This window comes from Urocitellus parryii, chromosome 7 (assembly GCF_045843805.1).
Source record: "Urocitellus parryii isolate mUroPar1 chromosome 7, mUroPar1.hap1, whole genome shotgun sequence".
In the NCBI taxonomy this organism is placed as follows: domain Eukaryota; kingdom Metazoa; phylum Chordata; class Mammalia; order Rodentia; family Sciuridae; genus Urocitellus; species Urocitellus parryii.
Genome location: NC_135537.1, coordinates 123,745,407 through 123,770,217, shown reverse-complemented (window position 1 = coordinate 123,770,217; position 24,811 = coordinate 123,745,407). Strand labels below are relative to the sequence as shown.

Here is a 24,811-nt window from a genome sequence, read left to right as displayed (position 1 = left end):
ATTGATGGGTATCCAGTTAGGGTGTCATCGAGCCATGCCACTTAACATTCCTGAGATCACTCTTAACCAGCTTCAAGCAGGGACCCACCAACTGGGAAGAAGTAAGTACTAATGAAGAATGCAAGATAAGAAACAGCAGTGTTTTATCAGCAGTGTCTCCAAGTGTTACACCCTCTTGATTGTTCTCTCTGGTTAGAAAGTACTTCTTCTCTCAAATGTTCTTGAGCTATTGAAAGCCTGTGATAAGGAGAGTTTATTTGTATTCATTTCCCTTCATTTTAGTTTAACTCAAGCTTACAGTCTTAAGGTTTTTTTTTTATTGACCTAATTTACCTTATACTGTTTTCAGTTGATAACCATAAAATGGGGTTCTGTTTGTTGAGCAGAAGGGAAGCAGAGAGTGAATGAAGCCATTATCTTGGCCTTAAGTCCCATGCTAACTGGGATTCCACACACCCCCTGCCCTGCCCCCAGGAGGAAGAGAGGGTCACTGAGGGTTTTTGTCCTGCGAGTCTCCTACAAGGAGCCTCAGATGTGAAATTGAGGTTGTTTCAGCCAACCACATCTCCACCGTGTTAAAAGAAAAGTAGATTGTGTATGTGTATGTGTTTTACATATATATTTGGTTATAGTCGGACATTTATTTATTTATTTTTATGTGGTGCAGAGGATCGAACCCAGGGCCTCACAGCCCAGCCCTCTACCGCTGAGCCCCAGCCCCAGCCCCAGTCCCAGTCCCAGATCACATGTGTTTTAAACACAGTGTCATTTCTCAGTTTTCTTTGGCTTGAATTGTCTTCAGTAATGCCAAACTAAGAAGGGAAGTTCAGTTTTCTTTAGTTTCCAAAATTCTTGGGGGGACTAAATAGGAGGGGTGGGCAGGGGAGACACAAAATGAGAGTCTTCATAGCACAAAGGAAGACTTGCGGGGAAATGAGAACCCTTTCAAATATGTGTTTTTATAGGAGCCTTTGAATTTACAAACCCATTTGGTTTCTCTTTTTCTTTACCAGTATTTCCTTCACCTAGGGCCATGTGCTAAGGGAGAAATCAAGAGGGGATGTTAGCGAGATTCATTGCACGTTACCTTTGGGCAGAGTTTTGCTTAAGTCCAGTGCTAACTGGGATTCCACACACCCCCTGCCCTGCCCCCAGGAGGAAGAGAGGGTCACTGAGGGTATTAACCTACAAACTGCATTAAATCCTAAAAAAACAAAACAAAAACAACAACAAAAAAGCAGGGCATGGGTAGGGAGTAGCAGTGTAAAATGTTTCCATTTCACAGATGAGGAAAAATGGCACAGAGACATTAGACAACCTGCTGAAAGCCTCACAGCCCTTTTCTTTTTTTTTTTTTTTTTTCTTATTACTGACCAGGCTGCTGTAACAAGTAGGTGCCTAATTTGGGGGTACACTTGACATTGACCTCCACTTGAATGGCACCTCTTGGAGATCTATGCCTATGCGCCTGAAGTACATTGTGTACCAAGTATGTGTGGATGTTCTAATGACTCCCTGCCAACTTGTGCCAATTTACTTACTGTTTGCATAGGAGGAGGTGGAATGAGGGTAGGGTAGGGAGATGCTGACTCTAATGATTACCTCACAAAATTTTAGGCCTTTTAAAACCAATCCATTAGCTTTTTTGGGGGGGGAGGGGATGCTAGAGATTGAACCTAGAGGTGCTTTTCCATTAAGCTACATCCCCAGTGCTTTTTATTTTTTTATTTTATGGCAAAGTATCACTAAGTCGCTTAGAGCCTTGCTAAATTACTGAGGCTATCCTCGAACTTGGCAATCCTTCTGCCTCAGCCTCCTGAACCATTGGGATTACAGGCCTGTGCCACCGTGCTGAGCCTCAATCCATTTATTTTTATATGCAGAGGAATGAGCCCAAAGCTTGGAGTGCCTTGTCCAAGGTCTCAGCTTCTTGTCTACCTGCAGCAGGGCAGGAAGGAATCCAGAGGTTTCAGTCCCCCAGAGCTCAGTCCCCTGGTCCAGTTCTACATGGAGGTGGGGTGCAGATGGGTAGTGATTCTCATCCATGGACTGAGAAGGCCTGTCTCTAAAGCTCTGGGGTGAGGGCCTGTTTACAAACATCTACTCCCATTCCCAAGAGCAGCTCTGTCTGGGGATGAAGTTGGAGCTGGGAGAGGGTACATCCAGGGGCATGTGAAAAACAGGAGCAAGAGGAGCGCATTTCAAACCCAAGCTCATCAGAGACAGGTGTGTGCGGTGCCTGGGACCAGGTACCTTCCCACCTGCCTTCTCTGTGTGCACTCACTTCTGCCCCCTGTACCCACACCATTGGCAAGGCTGATATTACTTTCTAGAAAGTCTGCTTCCCAGAACATTTTTTTTTTCTTTCTTTGCAATGATTTTTTTTTAAGTTTCTTGTTCTTTTTTTTTTTTTTTTTCCAGGAAATAGGACTCAGATCCCTCAGATTTCACAGGACTTGTCCCTCCCGGCCCACAGTGAGGCCCAATAAACACCAGCAATACCCGAGAGGGCTCCTACACAAAAGGCTATTAGCTTTTAATTGAAACCCGCCCCCCTGTCCCCCCACCCCGCCCCAACCCCTTCCCGGAACAGGAACTCGGGGGGCCTTTGTGAAGCAGGGCCTTATAACCGAGGATTCTGCCCAAATGAAGCTGACCCAGGGCCCTGAGATGCTCTTTTGCGCCCCACCCCCTTCATGGCATACAAAGGCTTTTCATTTTCTGAGCAGTATTGAAATTGGAGGACAATGGAGCCAAATCCTTGCGGTGGGGGTTGGGAGCTGGGGGGTGGACAAAGGAGAGCCGGTTTGGAAGAGGAGGAGGGCTTGGGGAGTCCATCCTTTGTTGTGTTTCTCTTTCCAACCCATTACCTTAAAAAAAAAAAAAAAAAAAAAAAAGGGAGGGGGGAAGGTTAGCAAAAATTGGCCCATAAACTTTTGTAGGCATCTTGACATCACTTCCGGGCAGCCCCCAGGATCCAGGCAGCTTGAGAAATGAAAATTGAGAACCACTATTTATAGTTTTAGTTGAGATTATTTGAAACCCTCCCAAAGGAGTGCTTTGATATGCAAACATCTCTCCCAAATGGAGATAATTATTTATGGAGATGTGGCCCTTTGAAGGGGGAAGCTTGGAGCTGGAGCTGGTGGACTTTGAGGCTTCCAAGGAAAGGAAGCAGGGCCCAGATAAAGAGAGGCTGGATTGATAGCATCTTCCTCCCCACCAAACTGAGCCCCCTGGGAAGAAAAGCTGCTTTAAAGAAGAAACTTCGCCGAGTTAAGGCTTACAGTTCAGGTTACACCTCTCTGCTGTCATTGTCCCCACAACTGTATTAAGTTTCCACGAAAATCTCCTTTTCTCATCCCTGGCTGGGTGTCTTATCTTTCTGTAGGAGAAGAAAAGAAAAAGGGGAGACTTCAATAGAATTAATTTCCTCCTTCTGACTTCCGAGGTCCCCTGTGATGTGTATTGTCACGAGGCGGAAAGGTACCTGGGAGTTTGGGGTGGTGAATACTTTTTAGTGTTGGTTGATAGATTGATCTTCAGAGATCATAATAAATGTCAGCACATGCGTATTGATATAGAAGATCCTGTGATTAGGACTGTAATGACTTAGGATCCTACTCTTTCTCTTCTCCTTGATTTTAGCACTTTGGCCTAGAGAACTAAATGCCCTTCCCCCAAACCTGCCAGCGGCTTTCACCTCTGAGACTTGTCTGACAGCTTTCAAGCTTGCTTCTGGGAAGCAGTGTCCCCTCCCTTCCTCTTACCCCAAATTGATCTCAACTATACAGCAGCCTTCTCTGTTCTTTCAAGTTGACCAAGTGAGTGGGTTTCATGGGCCTCTCTGTGATGTGGAGATGGAGGTCACTGGTCCAGAGAATGCTAAGCTTGATATAAAGCCCCCAGCTTCTGTTCCATCAGTTTCTGGGTCCTTAGTTTCCCTTACCGGGTGCATTTCTTTCACCAGGGAACAGACAGAGCAGTAGCTGAGACCGCTTGCTTGCCTTGGAGAAGAAGCTAGGTGAGGGGCCTAGGCAGCTTAAATTCAGCACAAGATCTCTTTGAATTTTCCTAGTTGGAAAATTCAAGGGCCTGATTAGAATTTGGTCAGGGAGAGAAACTTTGCCAGATGTCAGTGTTTTCTTTTCTTCTTCTTGTTAATTGAATTTACTTTTAAAAGCAATTTTAGGTTCATGGCAAAGCTGAGCAGAAGGTATAGGGATCTATATATATCTCCAGCCCCACCCCAGGCAGAACCTCTCCATCATCAACACCCCGCCCCACCCCCGGTGGGATTTTTGTGACAACCTGTGAATGTACATGGCACATTATCATGACCCAGAATCTGTAGTTTACATTCAGGTTCACTGTGGGTATTGTACATCCTTGGGTTTGGACAAAGGTGTGATGACAGATGTCCATCATTATAGTATTCTAAGGAAAAGTTCATGGCCCTTAATTATCTGTTCCATCTATTTACCCCCCTCCCCATCCCCAGTGTTTTTGACTTTGGCTGCTGATGTGGGTTTATCAGGCACTCAGAAATGATACTATTTGTTTTACCTTTTTAAAGGCAGCACCCTCATTTACTAGATTGACTTAGGACTGCAGATACTAGGAACCAGTTTTTTTTCCGTAGGAAGGGGTTTGGAACACAACTTTCCTAGAAACCTCAATTCTGTTTATGAGAATTTCTCTTAGTCACGTTTTGGTTTTATGAATTGACAGTGGCTGGGTGCGGACTTCTTGGAAAAACTAAAGTTGATGGGATATCATCATTTCTTGGCCTGGGCCCTTGGCATTCTTATCAGAACAGTTTATCTGAATGGGGAGAACCACTTCAGCCTCCATGCAAGGCTAACTTTACAGATGCAAAAGATGAGACGGAGAAATTTGGAATGGTGGTCAAGGGGACATGCCAATAAGAAGCTAAGATCCTCACAAAAAATAACTAGTCTCTTAAAAAAATCAACAGTAAATATATCTGTTATATCAAAATTTCTAAGTCCCTGTTGACCATTTTCTCATTTCAAGAATATTTTCCCCAGAATAGTATCAAAACAAGGATTTGGATAGCCTCAGCCCTTTATTAGTTAAATTTTTGTTGGAAGGGGAAACACAAGGGAGTTTCAGGGTCTGGTTGAACTGTTGTATATTGCAGTGATCGTCACATAACTATGTGCATTTGTCAAAATCCTTAGACACCAAGAATAACTTTTACTATGTGTAAGTTAAAATGTTAAAGTTTTAAAAAGAAGGGGGAAAAAAACTTTGTTGCAATTCCAAAATTATGGGATATTTCTGCAACTAAGTTGGGAAATCTTTCTCCTAATTTTTAAAATTTCATTTTGCTACATATGGGTTTCCAAGACTCATCTGTTATCTCAATAGATGCTGAAAAAGCATTCAATAAAATACAGCCCCTCTTCAGGTTCGAAACACTAGAAAAACTAGGAATCATATAGGATCATATCTCCCAATGGAAGAGCAAAAAGGAGGGGGCTGAACAGTCCCCTTCCCTTTTCCAATTCCTCTCACTTGGGTTGGAAGACTGGACCAACCCCATTTCAAAGTGGGTGTGCATCCTCTTCTCCCTGAAGTTCATTAACTTACATCATCTGTTTTGCGTAAATGTCTGGGCATCTGTTTGACTGTAGTGAGTTAAGTTACGCCCATTTCAATAATCTCCCCTTTTATTGTTGTGTAATTGACCAGTTCAAACAATAAGCTCAATTGCTGGACTCTAGGAGTTGGGGGTGTCACCCCAGGAAAGGAAGAAGCAAAGAAAGAAAATCAGGGCAGCATTTGGAACTAGAAAATATCAGAATCAGAGGACTCTTTAGAACTTCTCTGATTCATTCTTATTCCCCTCCTCCTTAAGGCTTAAGGTTTGTTTTTAATCGTCTGCTCTTAGCTGCAGCACGGAGGAGCCCCACCAAGACCTGGTGAACTCTGTGTTTCTGAAAGCCTTAGACAAGCATTCCCAGGAAAACAGACCTAGCTTCTGGGCTGATTTCTCCAGTCCTGAGAGAGAGGGCCCAGACCAGTTTCTCTCTGACTGGAGGCTGGAATTTTAATCCTCAAATATGATTAAACCACTCTCCTTACCCTCCCTGCCTCAAGATTATAATCATTTTTTTTTACATTAAATCTTAGTTTCATAATTTTTAAATTTTTTTTTAGTTGTAGATGGACATAACTTTATTTATTTATTTGTTTATATGTGGTGCTGAGGATGGAACCCAGTGCCTCACATGTGCTAGGCAAGCGCTCTACCACTGAGCCACAGCCCAGCCCAATCATGAAATGGTTTTTTTGTTTTTGTTTTTGTTTTTTTTCCTTCCCCTTTCTGGGTGTTGGGGATTGAATTCAGAGCCTTATATGAACTAGGCAGGCAAGCACTGTACCACTGAGCTACACCCCCCAGCCCTTAAGGGATTTAAAAAAAATTGTTTTAAGCTGTAAATGGACACAATACCTTTCTTTCATTTATTCTTATGTGGTGCTGAGGATCGAACCCAGTGCCTTGCATGGCTAGGCAAGCACTCTACCACTGAACTACAACCCCGGCCCCTGGAATTTTTTTTTAAGAGAATTTAATTTAATTTTAATCCACAAGCTTTGACAAAGGCATAAATGAGATAATCTAATACTAGTATTACTCCTCACCTGTTTTTCGTTGTTCTGCTTCGGATGATGTGGTCTAACTTTTGGTGATGAAAGGATAAGATGCAACTCTTAGGATTTCTTTATCGCACTAGTAGACATGGGCTTATCCTGCTTCTAGTTTCTTTGTCTTTTCTTTTTCTTTTGGCAGGACTAGGGCTTAAACACAGGGACACTTTGCTAAGGAGCTACATCCCCACCCTTTTTATTTTATCTCCAGACGCTTGCTAAATTGCCCGCACTGGTCTTGAATGTATGATCCTCCTGCCTCAGCCTCCTAAATCGCTGGGATTATAGATATACACCACTGTGCACCCAATCATTTTGTTTTTCTGGTACCCTGATTGTGCTTGATAAACCAACTGAGGTAAGCTTGTGTGCTTGTGCATCTGTATGTGTGTTTTAGAGGCAAAAAACATCCTTTTATTCTCTTTGTGTTAAACCTGATTGTGTATTATGTTCTTGTGTCTGCAGTTTGTAGACCATAGGGCTTATGCTCTCATTTCTTTGTGATCTACTATTAGATGAGAGTGTGATTCTTCTCCAGCTTTAGTTCTGGGCCTTTGACTCAAAAAAGAATTCCTATATTAACTAAACAAGTTTTAATTGTGTTCACAGTTCGGCCTCTATAATGCCTTCTGTGACCCACACAGTGTCTCCACTGACATTTGTACAAATATCAGTGGAATAAATGCCCAACCAGCAGATTCCAGGCCCGTAGACTAATGCTTTCTAGTCTTGGCAGCACATTAGAATCATAAAAGATTCTGGTGTTGGGCCCCACTCACTGAGGGCCTGATTCATTGTGCCTGGGGTGGGGCCCAGGCCTCTACTTGTTGGAAGCACCTTAGGTGGTTTTAATATGCAACCAGAGTTGAGACCTTCTGTCCTAGACTGTGCACATGGCTTTCTTACAAGCATCATCAAACTGGTTGAAAGCCTGAAGAGCTCCCTCCAGACTCACCTGGCTGAGGATCCTGCCTTAGGGTTTCCTGGAAGTTCACTGTGCTTATCTTTCCTGGGCCTTGATAGTCTGCCTCACCCTTTAGGTTCAATGGAAGAAGGGCATCTTTTCTGCATTCAGTGGTGGGCACGCATCTGCATAGTGTCTCCTAGGCTGTCCTAGGGGACTCTTCTCATGGTCTGTGAGCCATGTGTCCTCCTTAGTCTAGGACTGAAGATGCTGTCATTCCCCATGAGCCAGTGGTATGTGACAGGTTTCTGTCCTTGCAAAGAGGCATCCATTCTTACCCCCCCCTGTGGCAAAGGGGTAATTTTCCAGGCCCCATAAAATGCAGTTAACAGTGGGACTCTGTGAACCCAAGAGGTTTATTGTTTTGAAATATGATTCATATTTGAACAATTGAGATCAGCAGTGATCTGGTTAGCACTGAAATAGCTACTATTAAGATCCTAATCTATGAATGAGAGGAAAAAAAAAAAGATACTGGTGTCTATTTAAAGAAAGAATAGGTGTGTAGGTCTACGTGCTCTGGGTCATACTGGGAAGAATATAAAGAGGGCTGAGAGGGAGACTGTCCTGATGGATGGATGGAGCTGCATCGGAGAGCTGACTCTAAGTCCCAGCTCTTTGACTTGTAGGCTCCAAAACAGTCACCCACCAACTATGCTGTAGCCTTCTGTTCCCTCATTAGCCAGTTGGGGATTAGTACGTACCTCAAAGGTTTTTTTTTGGCAAAGGATTAAATCAGATAATGCATGTGAAAGTCTCTTTGCAAGCTCCAGAGTACTCTATAATTATTAGCTGTGACTCTTCCTTTGAGAAACTGGCTTTTTAAAAATGAGCAGCTCAATTAACCTTCATGGTGTGCTCTTCCTACAGGCCAGCCTGGGGCTGGAGCAGCTGCTGGGGTTGTGGGGTGGGCAAAAGCTCCCTGCCTGGGAGCCTTCACCACATCCTCCACCACATCTCATCTGTCAGCCACATCCTCATCCTTTCCCCTCTGAGCCACCGTTGAACTTGGTGAGGTCACTAAGCACGAGGACAAGGAAGTATGACCCGAGAAGGGGAAGAGGAGACAGTGGGCTCAAGAAGCAATGGAGAGGACTTTGCTCTGGGGTTTGCTGGTGGCCGTGGGGTGGGGGATGGGGAGAGAGGAGCAGTTCAAGCAGAAAATCGGTAACTGCTTATAACTTCTTGAAGGTTCTGTGCCAGGAGCTTCTCAGGCCATGCCGTGTTCCCGACTTGGTGTGACATAGAGTCTCTCCTTGACCAAACTTTCATCAGACTACCGAAACTTCTTCTAGGCCCATCTCTGCATTTCCTTGTAAAATCCAGTTTCAGCAAAGAACCCTGCTAAATTCCTTTATCAAGAACGCTCCGCCCCCACCCCCATCTGATCACCTCGATATCTGATTGGCTCTTTATCCTCCACTGTCCCCCAGGTGGTGTCTGATTACCCTGGCCTGTCTCCTTACCCTGGATGTTTCCTCCTAGTTATTTGCTGAATGCTGATCCCCAACCCCACTCCTTGATCCTGCATTCCTACTCAGTGCCCATGCTGCATTTGAAATGGAGCCCCATTTCTCTCCCTGCACTACCAGGTTCCGTTGTAGGACCCCATTGCTGGGCTCTGTGGCTGTGATATTTTATTCTTATCACAATGGACCTGAATAAAGTCTTCCTTGCCGGTGATTTAAGTAGTGCCATCAAGTAATTTTTTTTTTCTTTAACAGAAGGATCTCTAGGGATGTGCTGGGGAGATGTTGGGCTCCATCTGATCCCAGTACCCACTACAGATGAGCCCTTGGAAGCCTGTGGAGAGGGCACAGGAGTCATTTGGTGATGGAGAAACCAATTGTGTATCTTATTTCTCAACTGCTGCTTGTTGGCCTCCAGGCACACTGAGGGCAGAGCAGCCCCAGAGCCCCCAAGTCCTGAGGCTGCATGAGTATTTTCTGACACATGTCGACACATTCCAGACCACGGTGGAGGGAGGGGTCCTCTAGAGATGATATTCCCGAATAGTCTGGGGACCAGCCAGCACGCTAGCCCAGTAGATCTGCTCAGGGAGTCTTATTTATGGCTAATCTCCTATTTCCTTTTTACTAGTCCTATACTGGTCTCTTATTCACAAAAGTTGCGCCATTTTGTTTGGTTACACCAGGTCCTTCTGTAGAAATGTTAAGGCAATGCAGGCAGAGGGGTCCAGAGATGATCGTGGACTCAAGGCAGGCTGAGAACAGGTTCTAGTCTTCCTGTGTCTGGCTTCTCTGGGGAACCAAACCTCCCTGTTGGCTCCTCTGTGGGGCAGAACCAATGAGGGACTGGTCCCCTGTGTGCAGTTCTTGCTTCCTTACAGCCTTGCCAGAATGCTGTTAGCGGGACACGTTGACCGCAGTTTCCTAGCACTGTCCATCTACCAGGCTGGGTACCGAGGTTAACTTCTCTCGTCCTCTCCAAAACCCTAGAAAAGGGACGCCATCCTTGGTCTCATTGTCCAGATGAGAAAACTGTGGTAATAAGTGACCCATCCAAGGATCACAGGCCTCAGTAAATGGTGGTACCAAGAGCCGCAACTGGAAGCCAGACTGCAGAATCCATAAGGTCAGACACATCTACCCTTCCACAATCGCCCTGGGGAATTTGGGGGGGTTGGATTTCTTTCAAAGCAAGGGGATAACATTTTAATTCTGAATATTAACCTCTCATAGACCCTCCAATTGGAGACGGCTTAGCACAGGGAAGAAACCTGGCCTTTATTTGGATTGAGCTGCTTTATAGACACATGCAAAAGAAATTGAGAGAAGGGACTCTTTAATCCTTGATCACATTAGCCTGATGACACTGCTTCATTAATCTAAGTGGCTAATAGGCAAAGTGGGTCAATCCAGCTTTAATATCCACCAGACATGGCCACAGAGCTGCAGCGACAGGCTCCCTTAAGGGCAAAGTGCTCTTCCCCTGAAATCTTCTCTTGGCAGTGTTCTGGAAGAAGGGACTCACCCTCTCCAGGGAACTGCCCTTTCTGGCTCATGTGATAAACAGTTTATATCATCATTTTTTATCAATGTGCTCAAACTATATCTCAGTGGGTTAGGATGGCTTAAAGCCAGAAGTTTAGAATGTTCTATTGATAAGTAAATATTTGGTAAAAATGATGTGTAAATTGTGTGGGTTCTTTTTTCTTTTTTCACTCCAGGGCCCAGGTGTGACAATCACTCAGAAGTCTCTGTCCCATAGCTAAAAGATGATTTTAGTCTGACCCAAAAAAAGAAAAAAAAAAAAAAACAACCAGGGATTGAACCCAGGGGCGCTTAACACTGAGCCACATCTCCAGTTCTTTTTAATATTTTATTTAGAGATAGGGTCTTGCTGAGTTACTTAGTGCCTTGCTAAGTTGCTGAGGCTGGCTTTGAACTCACTATCCTCTTGCTTCAGCCATCCTGAGTCACTGGGGTTGCAGGTGTGCACCACTGTGCCCAGCTTGTGACCAATATTTAATACCCAGTTAATTAATGCACTTAATTTTTTTGGTACACTTATTTTTTTTATATGGACACATCAGCACACACACATTGATGTTTAATTTTGGCTCTACCACCTCCATAAACAGGGTATTGAGCAACTTAATGATAATAACAGTACTGGCATCTGATATTTAACAAGCAGATACCAGACATGGTAATGTATGTCAGATATATTTTAAGCATATTATGATTATTATTTAAATTTCATTAAACTCCCATGCAATAGGTGTTGTTATCTCCATCTTCACCAGTGAGGAAGAGAGGCCCAGAAAAGTTTAATCATTCAAGGTTACACAGCTTTAAGTGGCAGAGCCAAGATTTGAACCTGACAGTCTGACTTCCAAGCCCACATTCTTTAACTGTAAAGCTAAACAGCTCCAGCTCTGCAATCCTCATTTACTTTTCTTAACAACTGGACGAGGTAGACAGAATTATTCCCATTTTGCATAATAGGATACCAGTGCTTAGAGAGATTAAATAACTTGTCTCCTGATCACATAGCTAATAAGTGTTGGAGACAGAGGGATTCAAACCCCAGCCCATTTATAAGGATGTACTCTTTTTTTTTTTTTAAGAATTTAACCTTTATTTATTTGTTGTTGCTTATTTGTTTTTACGTGATGCTGAGGATCGAATCCAGGGCCCCACCTGACCACGGCAGGCACTCTACCACTGAGCCACAACCCCAGCCCTGACGTACTCTTAATCATTTAGATTTCCAAATAGGACTTTCCAATAACCCAGATCACTTAACTATTCATTTTCCAGCATATATTTAGTAGACAACTGTTGTCATTCTATGAACCATGTTAGATGGTAGGGAAATAACAGAGGAGGGGACCAGATATGCATACAGCCCCCACCTTTGTGAAGCTTTGGAAGGCAAACATCTGGATGTGTCTTGTCAGAGGAGGACATCTTACCCAATGTTCTTTCTCTCTCTCTATCCTCCTGTGGGTAAGAATATATCTTTTGATAGAGACACACTGGCACACACACACATATGTGTCCCACCTTCTGAGGTGTAGCAGAAACTTATGACACAGGATATGTGTCATCCTTCTCCCCATCCCAGGGTTTCTTTCCTAGTTTCTTTCTCCAATTCTCCCACCATATCCTTGCTCACCTTGAGCCTCTTCCTCCAGATTTACTTGAAAATATTCTACAAAAAGAATAGCAGCATCCACAGACTCCTAAATTCTACATTCAGGACTCAAGTCTATCCATGGTTTCACAGAAACCACGGCATAGTCTTGTAACAGCATTTCTGTAACAACAAAAATGTTCCAAACCATTATTTTATAAGATCGGCTATATTCATGTACCTTTTGACTTACTGTCTTATAACCAAGGCCTGACACCAGTGATTTGTGCAATCAGTGTAATTGTGACTTGATGCCACAAAACTGCTTTATGGGCCAAATCCCATGGCCTATGTCTCTGAACTGTTCCTTTACAGGTTGTATCAGTATTGTTTCCTGCTCAGTGATAGATATCTTCCACTTTCTTTTTTTTCTTAAAGTGTTTTTGGAAGTTTCTAGAATTGTGCCTAGGGGATTTTCTCATAGGTATTTGTATCAGTTTACACTTTCCTGATTTCACCTGATTTTTTTTTGTTGTTGTTGCTTTGCTGTTTTTCAGAGCAAAGGTATTTGTCCCCAGGCCATGGGTACAAACTGGCCTGATCCAGGGACCTTTGCTTTCTAAAAAACCTATGGAACATTTGCCTGGGCTTGGTGATTGTGTTTTGTTGGGAACTCAAGGGTAAGGAAATTTCTGAGACCCAGGTGCTACTTTTTAGGAAAGGCACATCCAGAGGCCAAAGGGCTTTTTGTTGTTGTTGTTTTGACATCAACTCTTTGGGGGCAATCTGAAACCTGGGTACCCTGAAAAATAAGGAACAGGTGACACCCTTAGAGGGATCTTAGAGAAAAACATATCTTGCATGAGAATGTCTTCCCATTTCAGAAGAGAGTATGTGGCTTCCAAACTTCCCACGGGGCGTTGATGGACCTTTAGCTCTAAATGTTGCTTGCAGTTTGCATTTTTATGTCTCTGCCATCACCCCCTTTAATAAGGGATGGCCAGGATTGGAAGCGTTGATGTAGAGAGGTGGGGCTCAAGAGGGGTGCGCCACCTTCTGACCCTAGATTGCTCTGTTTGCTTTCCTCAGGGACCTGATGCCCAGGACCCTGGACGGGCAGATCACCATGGAGAAGACGCCCAGCTACTTTGTCACGCGGGAGGCGCCCGCGCGCATCTCGGCCATGTCCAAGGACACCAAGCTCATCGTGGTGGTGCGCGACCCGGTGACCAGGGCCATCTCGGACTACACGCAGACGCTCTCCAAGCGGCCCGACATCCCCACCTTCGAGAGCTTGACGTTCAAAAACCGGAGCACGGGCCTCATCGACACGTCGTGGAGCGCCATCCAGATCGGCATCTACGCCAAGCACCTGGAGCACTGGCTGCGCCACTTCCCCATCGGCCAGATGCTCTTCGTGAGCGGCGAGCGGCTCATCAGCGACCCGGCCGGCGAGCTGGGCCGCGTGCAGGACTTCCTGGGCCTCAAGCGCATCATCACCGACAAGCACTTCTACTTCAACAAGACCAAGGGCTTCCCCTGCCTCAAGAAGGCCGAGGGCAGCAGCAAACCCCACTGCCTGGGCAAGACCAAGGGCAGGACCCACCCCGAGATCGCCCAGGAGGTGGTGCAGCGGCTGCGCGAGTTCTACCGGCCCTTCAACTTGAAGTTCTACCAGATGACGGGGCACGACTTCGGCTGGGACTGAACGGACCCAGGCGGTGTCCTTTAACCACGTGGCTTATATATTGAGAGAGAGAGAGATTATATGTATGTAAAATGTACAGAAATCTATTTTATAATAATTTATTTTTAATTCATAAGCAATTAATTCACTAAGCTGCCTAGCCACACTCTTTTTTAGAGAGTTAGCTTCATGATCGGTTAACATTCCAAAGTGTTTAACTCTGAGATTTTGTTCGAGTCCTCACAATTGATGGTGCTTCCATTTTTTTTTTCCTCCCCCTTCCTCTCCCCATTATATTTAAAAAGAAAGAAAAGCACAACTTGAGATTTTTGTTGTTACGGGTATCCAGCCTTCAATGGTTGTCCCCTCGGGTCTTGGGTTTCACGGTCCAGCTTCTGCGACTCATCCTGCCCAGTGTACCTCCTAGGAGCGCTGAGTTGCCTCCATTCTGAAGGTCAGACCTCACCTAGCGGCTTCCCTCTTTGATGTGGTTTTATTCCCAAGGATTCCAAAGCACCGCACTAGGATGCCTCCCCACCTCCACTCAGCACATGGAGGAATCGCCACTCTGTATAGGGACATCACATCCTTTTAGAGTCTAAATGACAGGGACCATTCACTTTAACTTTCCATGTTGAAGGCTGGCCCTGTGTTCCCTTCTGCCCCATTCCTTGGTCCATTAACCACCTTGAAGTGTATGCACATGCTAGCCCTTCCTTCCCAGGTCACATGTGTGACATGCTTGGGGTGCTGCTTTAAAAATAAAGATGATCTCTTCTAATCTGCATGAGAGTACCCATGCTCCTTTCTCCAGGCAGATAGTTCTGCTGCGACACACCAAAGAATCCCATAGGCTTTTGAAGCCACTGGCACAAACCCAGGGCCTGGGTGTCAAGACCCATGAAGGTCAAGTGTATCCCTCACCGTCAGCCAAGGTGTGGCAAGGTATAGAACTGTCCAGTGTCTTTTGCAAGGACATGTTGAGAAAGCTGGCTCCAAGTTGCCTGTGGATTCTTGAGCCTGACACTTGTTCAGCCATCCCTTGTTTTAGCCAGGTCTTGGCAGAAAGGTTGGGGCATTGTTACTATGGTGTAAAAGGCTTTCTCTATAACTCTGTGTTGGCACAGTAGTTGGGGGATCCTTTGTTATGACTAGCCAGTGGGTAACCATAGAGCAATATCACATAATAACATATGTAGTTCTTCCTCAATTTCCTAAGTCCAGAGTCCTTCTACCACAAAGGAACGGTTATTATACTTACATCAAGGAATATGTAAGAAGACACTCACATTGTCAAAATGGCTTGATATTTTCAAAGGATTTCTTTGTATAGTTTATGGGATAAACTGCCAGATCCAAGTCAGAAAAGCTGTAGGAAAAGACAAAGGAATTCATCTTTGGAAACCAACCAGAGATGTCCCTGGGCTTTAAGTGTTATCTTGATCATCTGGTTTTGTATTTGTCCACGAATTTTAGCCCAACTATAGCCTGCCTTTAGGGCGACCCCAGAATCATAGCATAATTCTCCACTCTTGCTGTTTGAGTGTGGAAAATCACCTGCATCAGGGTGCTAATTGGTTGTGCATTTTTCTGTTTGGAAGGCTCATTTGAAATCAAAGTGAGAACACTTCTTTTTCAGTTACAGCATAACCTCTCTTGACCTTAAAGGCAGTATGCAAGTCCTTCACCTAGTCCTGTCCCATCGGCCTTCCGGACCCCCTTATGGTCTAACATGACTCACCATGGAGATTGTAGAAAAGTTCAGAGAAAGGTATGCCACAAAACTGTACCACAATATGTATGAACTTTTCCTTTCCCTTCGGGTCCCTGCCCTCTTTCCAAACAGGACGATTTTTAATTGAGTTGTTTATCCCCTGCTTTCAAATAAGAATGAAACAGGAACTTTTCAGATAGGAGGGTCATTTAGTCATGAACACTGAAATGGGTCAAAATTCTATTCTGGGTCAAGTCCTTGAATCCAAACAGATGTCGATAATTAGTACTGATGGAGCAGGGCAAGTTTTTTTTCTATGTGAGACAAATAAATCAAATGTCATATGCATCTCTTCCTAGGACTCTGATAGCTTGTAGTTCCTGGCTGATCCGGACGCAGCTTCTGCCCCCAGGTTACACCACATCACGTGATAGTTACTATAGGACCCGCCTGTCTTCTTCTTAGGGAAGTTAGGCAACACGGAAAATTAAGCCTTGGGTTTCTTCCTGTTCTGGCCATCTGCAAGGCCACCAAGCTTAACTTTTTAGCTGCTAGAAGAAAAAAATATCATTTCATGTTTAGGCAATTTGTCCCAACATATGTTTGGTTTTCTTCCAATTTACAGGAAAAGCTCTGGTATTCATCCAAGTATCTTATTTCTCTCAGTTTCGTTTCTTTTCTCACTAAAAACAAAAAATTAAAAAGGTTAACAAGAAATTGGAGATTTTTAAAAATTATTTCTACCTTTCCAATGTTTTCTTTGAGGCGTTTGTGTACAGTAGTCTGTTAACTTAAAAGGTGGTACCTGGAAAGATATTTTAGGTATAGGGATTATGGAATAAAATTTTAATTGGATAACAGAAGAGCAGAAATTGTCTTTTTCATGGGATTCTTTGGGGGAGTCATTTTGAGGGACATATAAATTTTAGACCTTTGGAGAACACAGTTGCAGGTCCTAGCAGGATATTCTCATAAGAAAAGGAAAATGGAAGGTTCTAATAAACTAGAATGATTTTAGTAAGTATCTGAAATGCTGATTCAGAAGTCCATGTCATTTCCCTTCTGTTTTATAGGAAGAATGGTTAATAAAACTTAAAGGTGTGGTTAGATTTTTTTTTCAGTTTTGTAACATTAATTTATGACTGAGTTACATTCAGCCCAGTAATCTAAAAAATACTGAGCAAATTCTAGCAGTATGTCTTCTATAACCTGGATGTTAGAATAGCCAATATGTACAAAAAAAAATTAAATCAAGTATTTTGTCCTATGTATAACACAAATTAATTTTACACAGAGAAAGATGTTTCTAGGAAAATGAAATTCTGGTAATTCATACTATTTCTTTGTATGAACAAATAAAATATATTTTACCAACTTTGGGTACTTTTATGTTTTATAATGGGTTGAAGATGGAAAAGGTATAATATTTTATTCAATAACTGATCACATGTGCATGCATACATGTACACACACACACAAAGTAATTCTTAGGCAGGTTGATTTTTTTTTTCAGATTATAAAGGGCTCAATTCAATAGCCAATTAATCCACAAGTACTTGGGATGAAATTTTTTTCTTTCTTTTTTTTTTTTTTGCAAATGGCTCTGAACATAAAATAGGATAAGAGGAGCCCTAAACCCTGGAGGAGCTTAAACCTATCCCCCTACCCCCTAAGTGGTATCTATTACATGAGATTCCAAGAAGACTAAAGCCACTGTGTGTCAAGTTTTTCAGAGCCACATGTTCAGGCCAAGATGGTTGCATGTAAGCAGCCACATGTCACACAACAGGTGTGATATGAGCAAGCACCCAAGGATGGAAGGCACTGTATAATAGCATCTGCAGTGTTCTTCTGTTGTATGGAGATCCTCTGTGAGGTCGAGACAGAAAGGGACTGGACAAGACAATCTGTTATCTTGAGTTGGTCTCTAACAACCTTCTGTTTTCTTTTGATACATGACCTATACACCTGTATGATTATTATTGATTACTTTAAATGTTTGCTTCACTTTTTTTTTTTTTGGTACCAGGGATTGAAGCCAGGAGCACTTAACCACTGAGTCACATCCCCAGCCCTTTATATTTTTTATTTTGAGACAAGGGTCTCACTAAGTTGCTTAGAGCCTCACTAAGTTGCTGAGGCTAGCTTTGAACTCATAATCCTCCTGCCTCGGCCTCTTGAGCCGCTGGGATTGCAGATGTGTGCCATCATGCCCAGCTCTGCTTTATTCTTATTTGACTGAATTTCAAAAGGATGTGTTACAATTTCAGTGAAAAAAAAAAAAACATGATCTCTTGCTATAAAAGTAGGTCTTCATAAAAGAAAAAATAAGTGCAACGAAAACAAAGCAATGCCAAACATTTCTAGATGGAGAGAATAACACTAAAGCCACATTAGTCTTTGCCTTGGGCACAATGCTGCTGGCAGAAGTTGTGCTGAGAATTGCATCTTGCCATAAAGAATGAAAGAATTGAAGAAGTCATGACCTGCTCTGTGTTGCTTAGGGTTGAGCCCGTGCATGCATTAAATCTGAGCACCCCCTTCCCCCAAATCATTTCCGGTAGCATTTAGAGCTCTTGCACTTTGGGAAACTGTGTTTTGTGTGACCTGTAGCAGCCTCAAACATCTTGTGTTGATGGCATCTCTTGATTGCATCAAAAGGACACATCTAGAGATTGACAACCACCACCGAGGTTTGTGCAAGTAACCCTAGGATACTTACATAACAATAAAATCATATAACCAATCATGGCTCAAAAACTTTTCCTGTCACTAATTGACACAAGTATGATAGTTAATTGGAGCATTGCTCATTTTTTTTTTTTTTGGTGTGGGGGCGGTACTGGGGATTGAACCCGGAAGTACTCTACCACTGTGCTACATCCTCAGTTCATTTTTTAAAAAATGCCCAGTTAATTATACACAATGAAAAAAATGAGTCTGTGAGAAAGGGCTTACTAAATTGCTGGAGTTGACCTTGAATTTGTGATCCTCCTCCCTCAGCCTCTCAAGTGGCTGGGATTACAGGCAGGCAATCTAAATTAGGTTTTCCTCTTATATCAGTCCAGAATATTCAATCCCCTTCCTTGAGAGCACTTGCCACGTTTTATAGTTACATATGTATTTGTGTGTTTGATTTACTTTTTGCAGCCCTCGTCTACAATCTGCACGATAAAAATGATCACAGTTCTTTTTAATGAACCCGGTATTTTTGCTGGAACCTAAGAATTACATAATTATCTGTTGAATGAAGAATAAGGGGTTTGGATTTTATCCTGAGGGCAAAAGGATAAAGAGTTTTAAACAGATGAGTGACAAGATAGTTTCAAATGGAGGGAAATAAAGTGATATTTTAAAAGTTTTTTTTTTTTTAAATGTCTTAAGAGTTTTTCTTATGGTTTTGAAACAGTAAGGATCTTGGATTTTGAAAAGAGAAGGCTTTGGGATTAAGTCTGGTTGAGAAAGGATGAGACGAAAGTTAAAAGTGTACATACTGGGGACTGAGTGTGGAGCTCAGTGGTAGGCATTGGCCTAGCATGCATGAGGGCCTGTGTTTCGTCCCCAGAACTGCAAGGAACAGGGAAGAAGTATATGTACTGAAAAATAGGTAAAACACGACTTCCTTGGGGAGAGGAAAAGTAAATGAAGGGATTTAAATGTTCTTGAAGAGAGAGTGGTAGGCCTTCAGGGAGACCTAGAGAAAAAGACAAGGAGACAAAGTTGGTCTCGAGAGTGTTCTCTGGGGATGGCCAGGTCTCAATGGGAAACAGGAACGTTCCCTATGGAGGAACGGGGAGTGCTTAGGATATGTATCAGTTTCTGGTAGCTGCTTTAACAAAATATCTCAAATCGAGCAGCATACAACAACATAAATTTATTGTCTCATAGTTTTGGAAGCCAGACATCTGAAATCCAGGTGTTGGCAGGGACATGGTACCCTCAAAGCTCCTGGAGTCCCTCATTACCTTTTCTAGCTTCTAGGATCCTCAGCCATTCATTGACTTATGGCATAAAAATTTCATCCTTAGCCTTTGCCTTCCTATGACTTCTTCCATCCATTTCTGGTCCCATGACAGTCTCTTCCCTGTATGGGCCTGGATCCAAATTTTCCATTTTTTTAATAAGGACATCAAAAGGACACATCCTTTTGAAATTCAGTCAAATAAGAATAAAGCAGAGTTGGGCATGATGGCATACACCTGCAATCCCAGCAGCTCAAGAGGCTGAGGCAGGAGGATTGTGAGTTCAAAGCCAGCATCAAGACAGATTGGGGGCTGGGGATGTGGCTCAAGTGGTAGCGTGCTCGCCTGGCATGCGTGTGGCCCGGGTTCGATCCTCAGCACCACATACAAACAAAGATGTTGTGTCCGCCAAAAACTAAAAAAAAAGAAAAAAAGAAAAAAAAGAAATATTAAAAAAAACCTCTCTATCTCTCTTTTTTTAAAAAAAAAAAGACAGATTGGATGTGGGTTCATCTTAACGACCTCATCTTAATTTGATTACATCTGCAAAGACTCCACTTCCAAACAAGGTCACGAACTTAGGTGTTGGGGGGGGGGGCTGGTGCTTCAACATATTTTGGGGTGGGGGGCATAATTCAACCTACACAGCAAGGCTGACACTCAACATAAGCAGTTACTTGGAGGTGCCCTAAATGCCTTCCCGTGTGCAATCCCAAAGCATTTCTGAACTGCTGCAGGCATTGAGACCCTTTAGAAAGGGCCTATCAGAGACCTCAGCTCTGCCCATGGGAATGAAGGGAGGTCTTGGAGAACTGTGTGAGAGGAAAGCGAGACATCACAATGGACCCTGAGGAGACGCTAACCTCCACAGGGAAAGACAAGCATGGAGATCCTGCGGTTAGGTCCTAGTTGTTTTATTTGGGCCATGAAAGACAAGCAGGAACTGGAAAGGCAGTGGAACTTGGGAGAAGCTCAAGTTAGAAGCAGATTAGCACTTGAGGCAGATGATGGTAGCTGGTGTGAGGAATGGACTGAAGAGTTGGGAGGAGAGGCGAAGGGGTCCCTCAGAGACCGCACCAGATGAGGGGTCATCACCTGTCCAAGCAGGACATGGAAGTGGGTTGGAGATGGAGGAAAGTCCATGGATTTGGGAACCACAGAGAGCACACACACTGAAGGAACTAGGGGACAAAGAGGTACCAAGGAGGACAAACAGGTTTATGACTTAAACCCTTGGGTGGATATTGAGGCTAAAGGTTAGGAAAGGAACAAGGAGGAACCTGTTGTGGCAGAAACACAGACATTAAGAGTAAGAGCCTAGATGGGGTGGTGGCCAGGGTAGGGTTTCGATCTGATGACTATCCCCGGCTTTTCCAGTTTTCTTGCTTTTCCAAATGTCCCAATATGGGTACCATCCGATAGTATGAGCTTCTTAGGTGTCTGGGAACCTGGAGGTTCAGGTGTACTGTTGGGAGCTAGAGAAAATCAGCCTAGTGGGATTTTTTTTTTTTTTTGGTTTTAAAAATAATTGGAGATCATATTTCCTTTCTAATTAAAGACTACCCTGGACTCTAATCATCTGGGGATCTGTGTTAGGCAGCTTTCCATTCCTGTAACAAAATACCTGAAATGATCAACTTATGAAGATGAAAGGTTCGTTTTGCGTTCACAGTTTCAGTTCTTGATCAATCGATCCCATTTGCTCTTGGACCTGTGGTGAGGCAGCACAGCATGGTGGCACTGCGCAGTGCTCCTCTGCGGGGTGGGTGTTTACTCCATGAGGGCTGGTGAGGCCCTGCCCCATGGCACTGGGGGACTGGCTTCCAGCCAGGGAGCTTCCCCAGTCCCTCCCCATGAGCCCCTCCACATCTCTCACTCTTGCTTTTCACCTCCCACCACTAAGGGGGCTGTGGGGAGTGCTGTGAACAGGAAGGTCACAGCTGCCCAGGTGTGATGATAGGATGCAAATGTGAAGCAACCTATGCCTTCAGAGGTGGAAAGTGCTAAGCCAGGATCTCAGTCCCTATTTGGAAGCATTTCAATCTTTCCCAAGTGGGCACTTTTGATGGACTCTCCCTTCACCCTTTATCAATTACAGCCCAGCTCAAATTCTACTTCTTTTTAGATTCATTTTGGAACATTAAAGTATACACACTTGTTTTCTAACATCCGCTGCAGGTTTTCCCTTTACTGTACTTTTTAGCCTTTTGTGATTGTATTAGTCAAAGTTCACTGGCAAATACAAGAATCAGTGGTGCGTTATATAAATATATTTATCTGTATGCAGATCTATATATACACATATCTGCATATATAGAAATGCACCTCTTTTATAGGTCCCCAAACATCCATCCCTCAGTATCCATGAGGGCTTGGTTCCAGTTCAGTTCACGTTGTGGATTCCAAAATCTGTGCATGTACAAGTCCCTTCTATAAAATGGTATATTATTTGTATTTAACCTAGGCATATCCTCCCATATGCTTTAAATCATCTCGAGGTTAATTAGAATACTTAATACACTGTAAATGCTATTTTAACAGTGGGACTGTATTGTTTGGGGAATAATGACAAGAAAAACATCTGTCCATGTTCAGTACAGATTTAATTTTCTAAAAATACTTTAAATCCGAAGTTGTTTGAATCCTGTGAAATCTGTGGGTAGGAAGGGCTGACTATATATAGAAAGAGATTTATTATAAAGTATTGACTCACGTGAGTCTGGAGGCTGAGAAATCCTACCATCCGCCATCTGTAAGCTGCAAGCCCAGGAAGGTTACTGTGTTTACACTTACAGCTCAAACTTGAAGGTCCAAGAATTCCCAGTTTGAGTTACACCCAAATGGATGTAAATCACGTGAGAGCAAGGACCTTATTTTGCTCAGTGCTGGTTACTTAGAACCTACACAGTACCTGGAACGTAGTAGGTCCTTAAGGTTTGTGCTATGTGTTTGCATGTTTACTGGACTATTTCTGGTCATTTGAGGTGTTATTTAAGTGTTCCCCTCTCTGCTAGGAGATTGTCAACGTCTCCATGCAGACATTCAACACCAACAATGACAGTGAATATACTTACAGAGGGCTTCCTCTGGATTAGTGTGCTGAACGCATGTGTCATCTTATTTAATGGTCCAAAATTCTCACCAGGGAAGCAGTCTTATTGTTCCCATTTATGGAGACAGATGCCATCGTTCAGAAAAGCTAAGTCACTTGCCCAAGGTCATACAGTAAGAAGGCATGATTCAGAGCCGTGATGGAGAGCCCTGGCCAGATTCTTACTCCCAAAACCACAGATTCCCACATGTCTGTTCATAGGATCATGTGTGTTCAGCGGATCAACCATGGTTCTGGCATTAAAAAAAAAATCATTTGCCAATCTTAAAGAAATCGGAGATTTTTTACAGGACTATGTAGAGTCCTTATTACCATATTATAGGCAAATTGAAGTCTGGGCTGTGCTGCTACTTTGTGGAGCAATACTGTGATTATGAAACCCGTTCCAACTCTTTACAAGCCGTAGACATCTTTTCATGTTGCCTGGTGTTCTGTGAATGGACTAGAAGGTATTATGTAGAGGATGAAAATAAACAAGTCTCTGAAAAAATAAATTGTGATCGGAAGAGTTTGTAAAAATTCCATTTTCGTCATCTCGATCATCCCCAGTTCCAAAGTTGGTGAAATAACATTTCAAGATGTCATTGGAAACTTGGCCTGGCTACACAGTGATTGAGCTGCATGGCCTGACAGATGGAGTACTTAGCTTGGAATTTATGAATCCAAAGCTTTAAAACTTAACCCAAGAAAGTTTTTTTTTTAAGTACTACTATTTCCACCTAATTAAGGACTGTCATACAATCATGATTTATTTACAGCTATCCTTCATGTATAAAGTAGAATGATCCAAGCTTAAAAAAAAAAAGCCTAATGATTTTTGTGCATTAACTCAATCAAGGGCATTTCTAAAAATAATATCTTTTCCTTCTGGATAAAAAAAATTAATATCTACTCATGATATGAAGTTTAGGAATTACAGAAAAATATAATGAAAACGTAAAACCACTTGATTCCTACTATCTGGAAATAATCATGCTGAACACAGTAATATTTTCTTCTTTTTTTTTTTTGCCTGTATAGTTGTATATATATATATTTACATGTGAACATTATTAAACTGGAAAAATATAGTTTTGGATTCTGTTTCATTTATCATTTAACCTTACATTGTGAATCATTATCCTTTATTGATACACATTCTTAGAAAACTTAATTTTTGTTTTGACTTTGAGATAGTTCATGTTATCGATGTCTTATAACTTGTTTTCCATGTTATTGGAAATTCTAGATGTTCCCATATTAAAACCAAGTTTTAAAGAAAACCTTGTAGTTCTATTTTGGGTTACTTTCTTAGTCTAAATATAAATAAAATCAGTAGCATGAATACAGATTCTAAGTTTGTCACCTCCATGGAGAATTCGAGTAATGGTGTTCTGTTCTGTAGCAAAAATTATAGGGGGAGCAATGGTATTCTATAATATCAAGTTAAAAAAGTAGAATGCAAAATTGTATTTTCATGGCTATCTCAATTATTTAAACACATGGGAAATTTTGGATGGTTATGTCGGTGATTGCCTCTGAGAGGTAAATTGTCTTTTTTACTACATTAGATTTAAACTTTTAAATAATAAGGATTCCTGTGGTCAGTCTTTCTCACCCAGTCCCTACTTGATACTTTATATGCCACCATAATACCTGAGTCTCACCTCTATCGGTGCATCCCACCAGCTTCTTTTATTTTTAATTTTAATTTTTACATTTTTATTTTTAATTTACTCTTTTGTTTGCTCTTTTGAATTTTTTTTAAATCAAACTAATACATGCCAATTAATGCTTTGAGACTTATAACCCAAATGGCATTGCCCTCTACTACCTTCTCCCTTCCTTCTCAGAAACATTTAGTTTCAGCACATTTTTTTTTGTGTGTGAATTGTTTTACATTTCAAATCCTTTAAGTTCTTCCGATGACAAATGACCCTGAGATCCCATTTTATCAGAGTGAACACAAATTACTGCTGAAGTCTCAACAGATTCTTAACATTATTCATGTCAAAAAAAAATTTCAAGGTAAGTTAAAATGAGCTTTTCTCAAGCTGAGTGGATGGCCAAGATCAGGTCAATCCATGATTAAGCACCATTTAACTTTAAAGAG

General features: G+C 42.5%; 1 protein-coding gene across 1 annotated transcript in view; it reads left to right on the top strand.

Annotated features, from left to right (window-relative positions):
* Positions 1–13,952, top strand: part of LOC113197192 (heparan sulfate glucosamine 3-O-sulfotransferase 3B1) — a 37,716-nt gene extending 23,764 nt beyond the window's left edge. Inside the window, exon 2 of the mRNA XM_026409420.2 lies at positions 13,334–13,952. Within this exon, the coding sequence (XP_026265205.2) occupies positions 13,334–13,952 (619 nt within the window). The remainder of the gene's footprint in view (positions 1–13,333) is intronic.
* Positions 13,953–24,811: the final 10,859 nt, after the last annotated feature.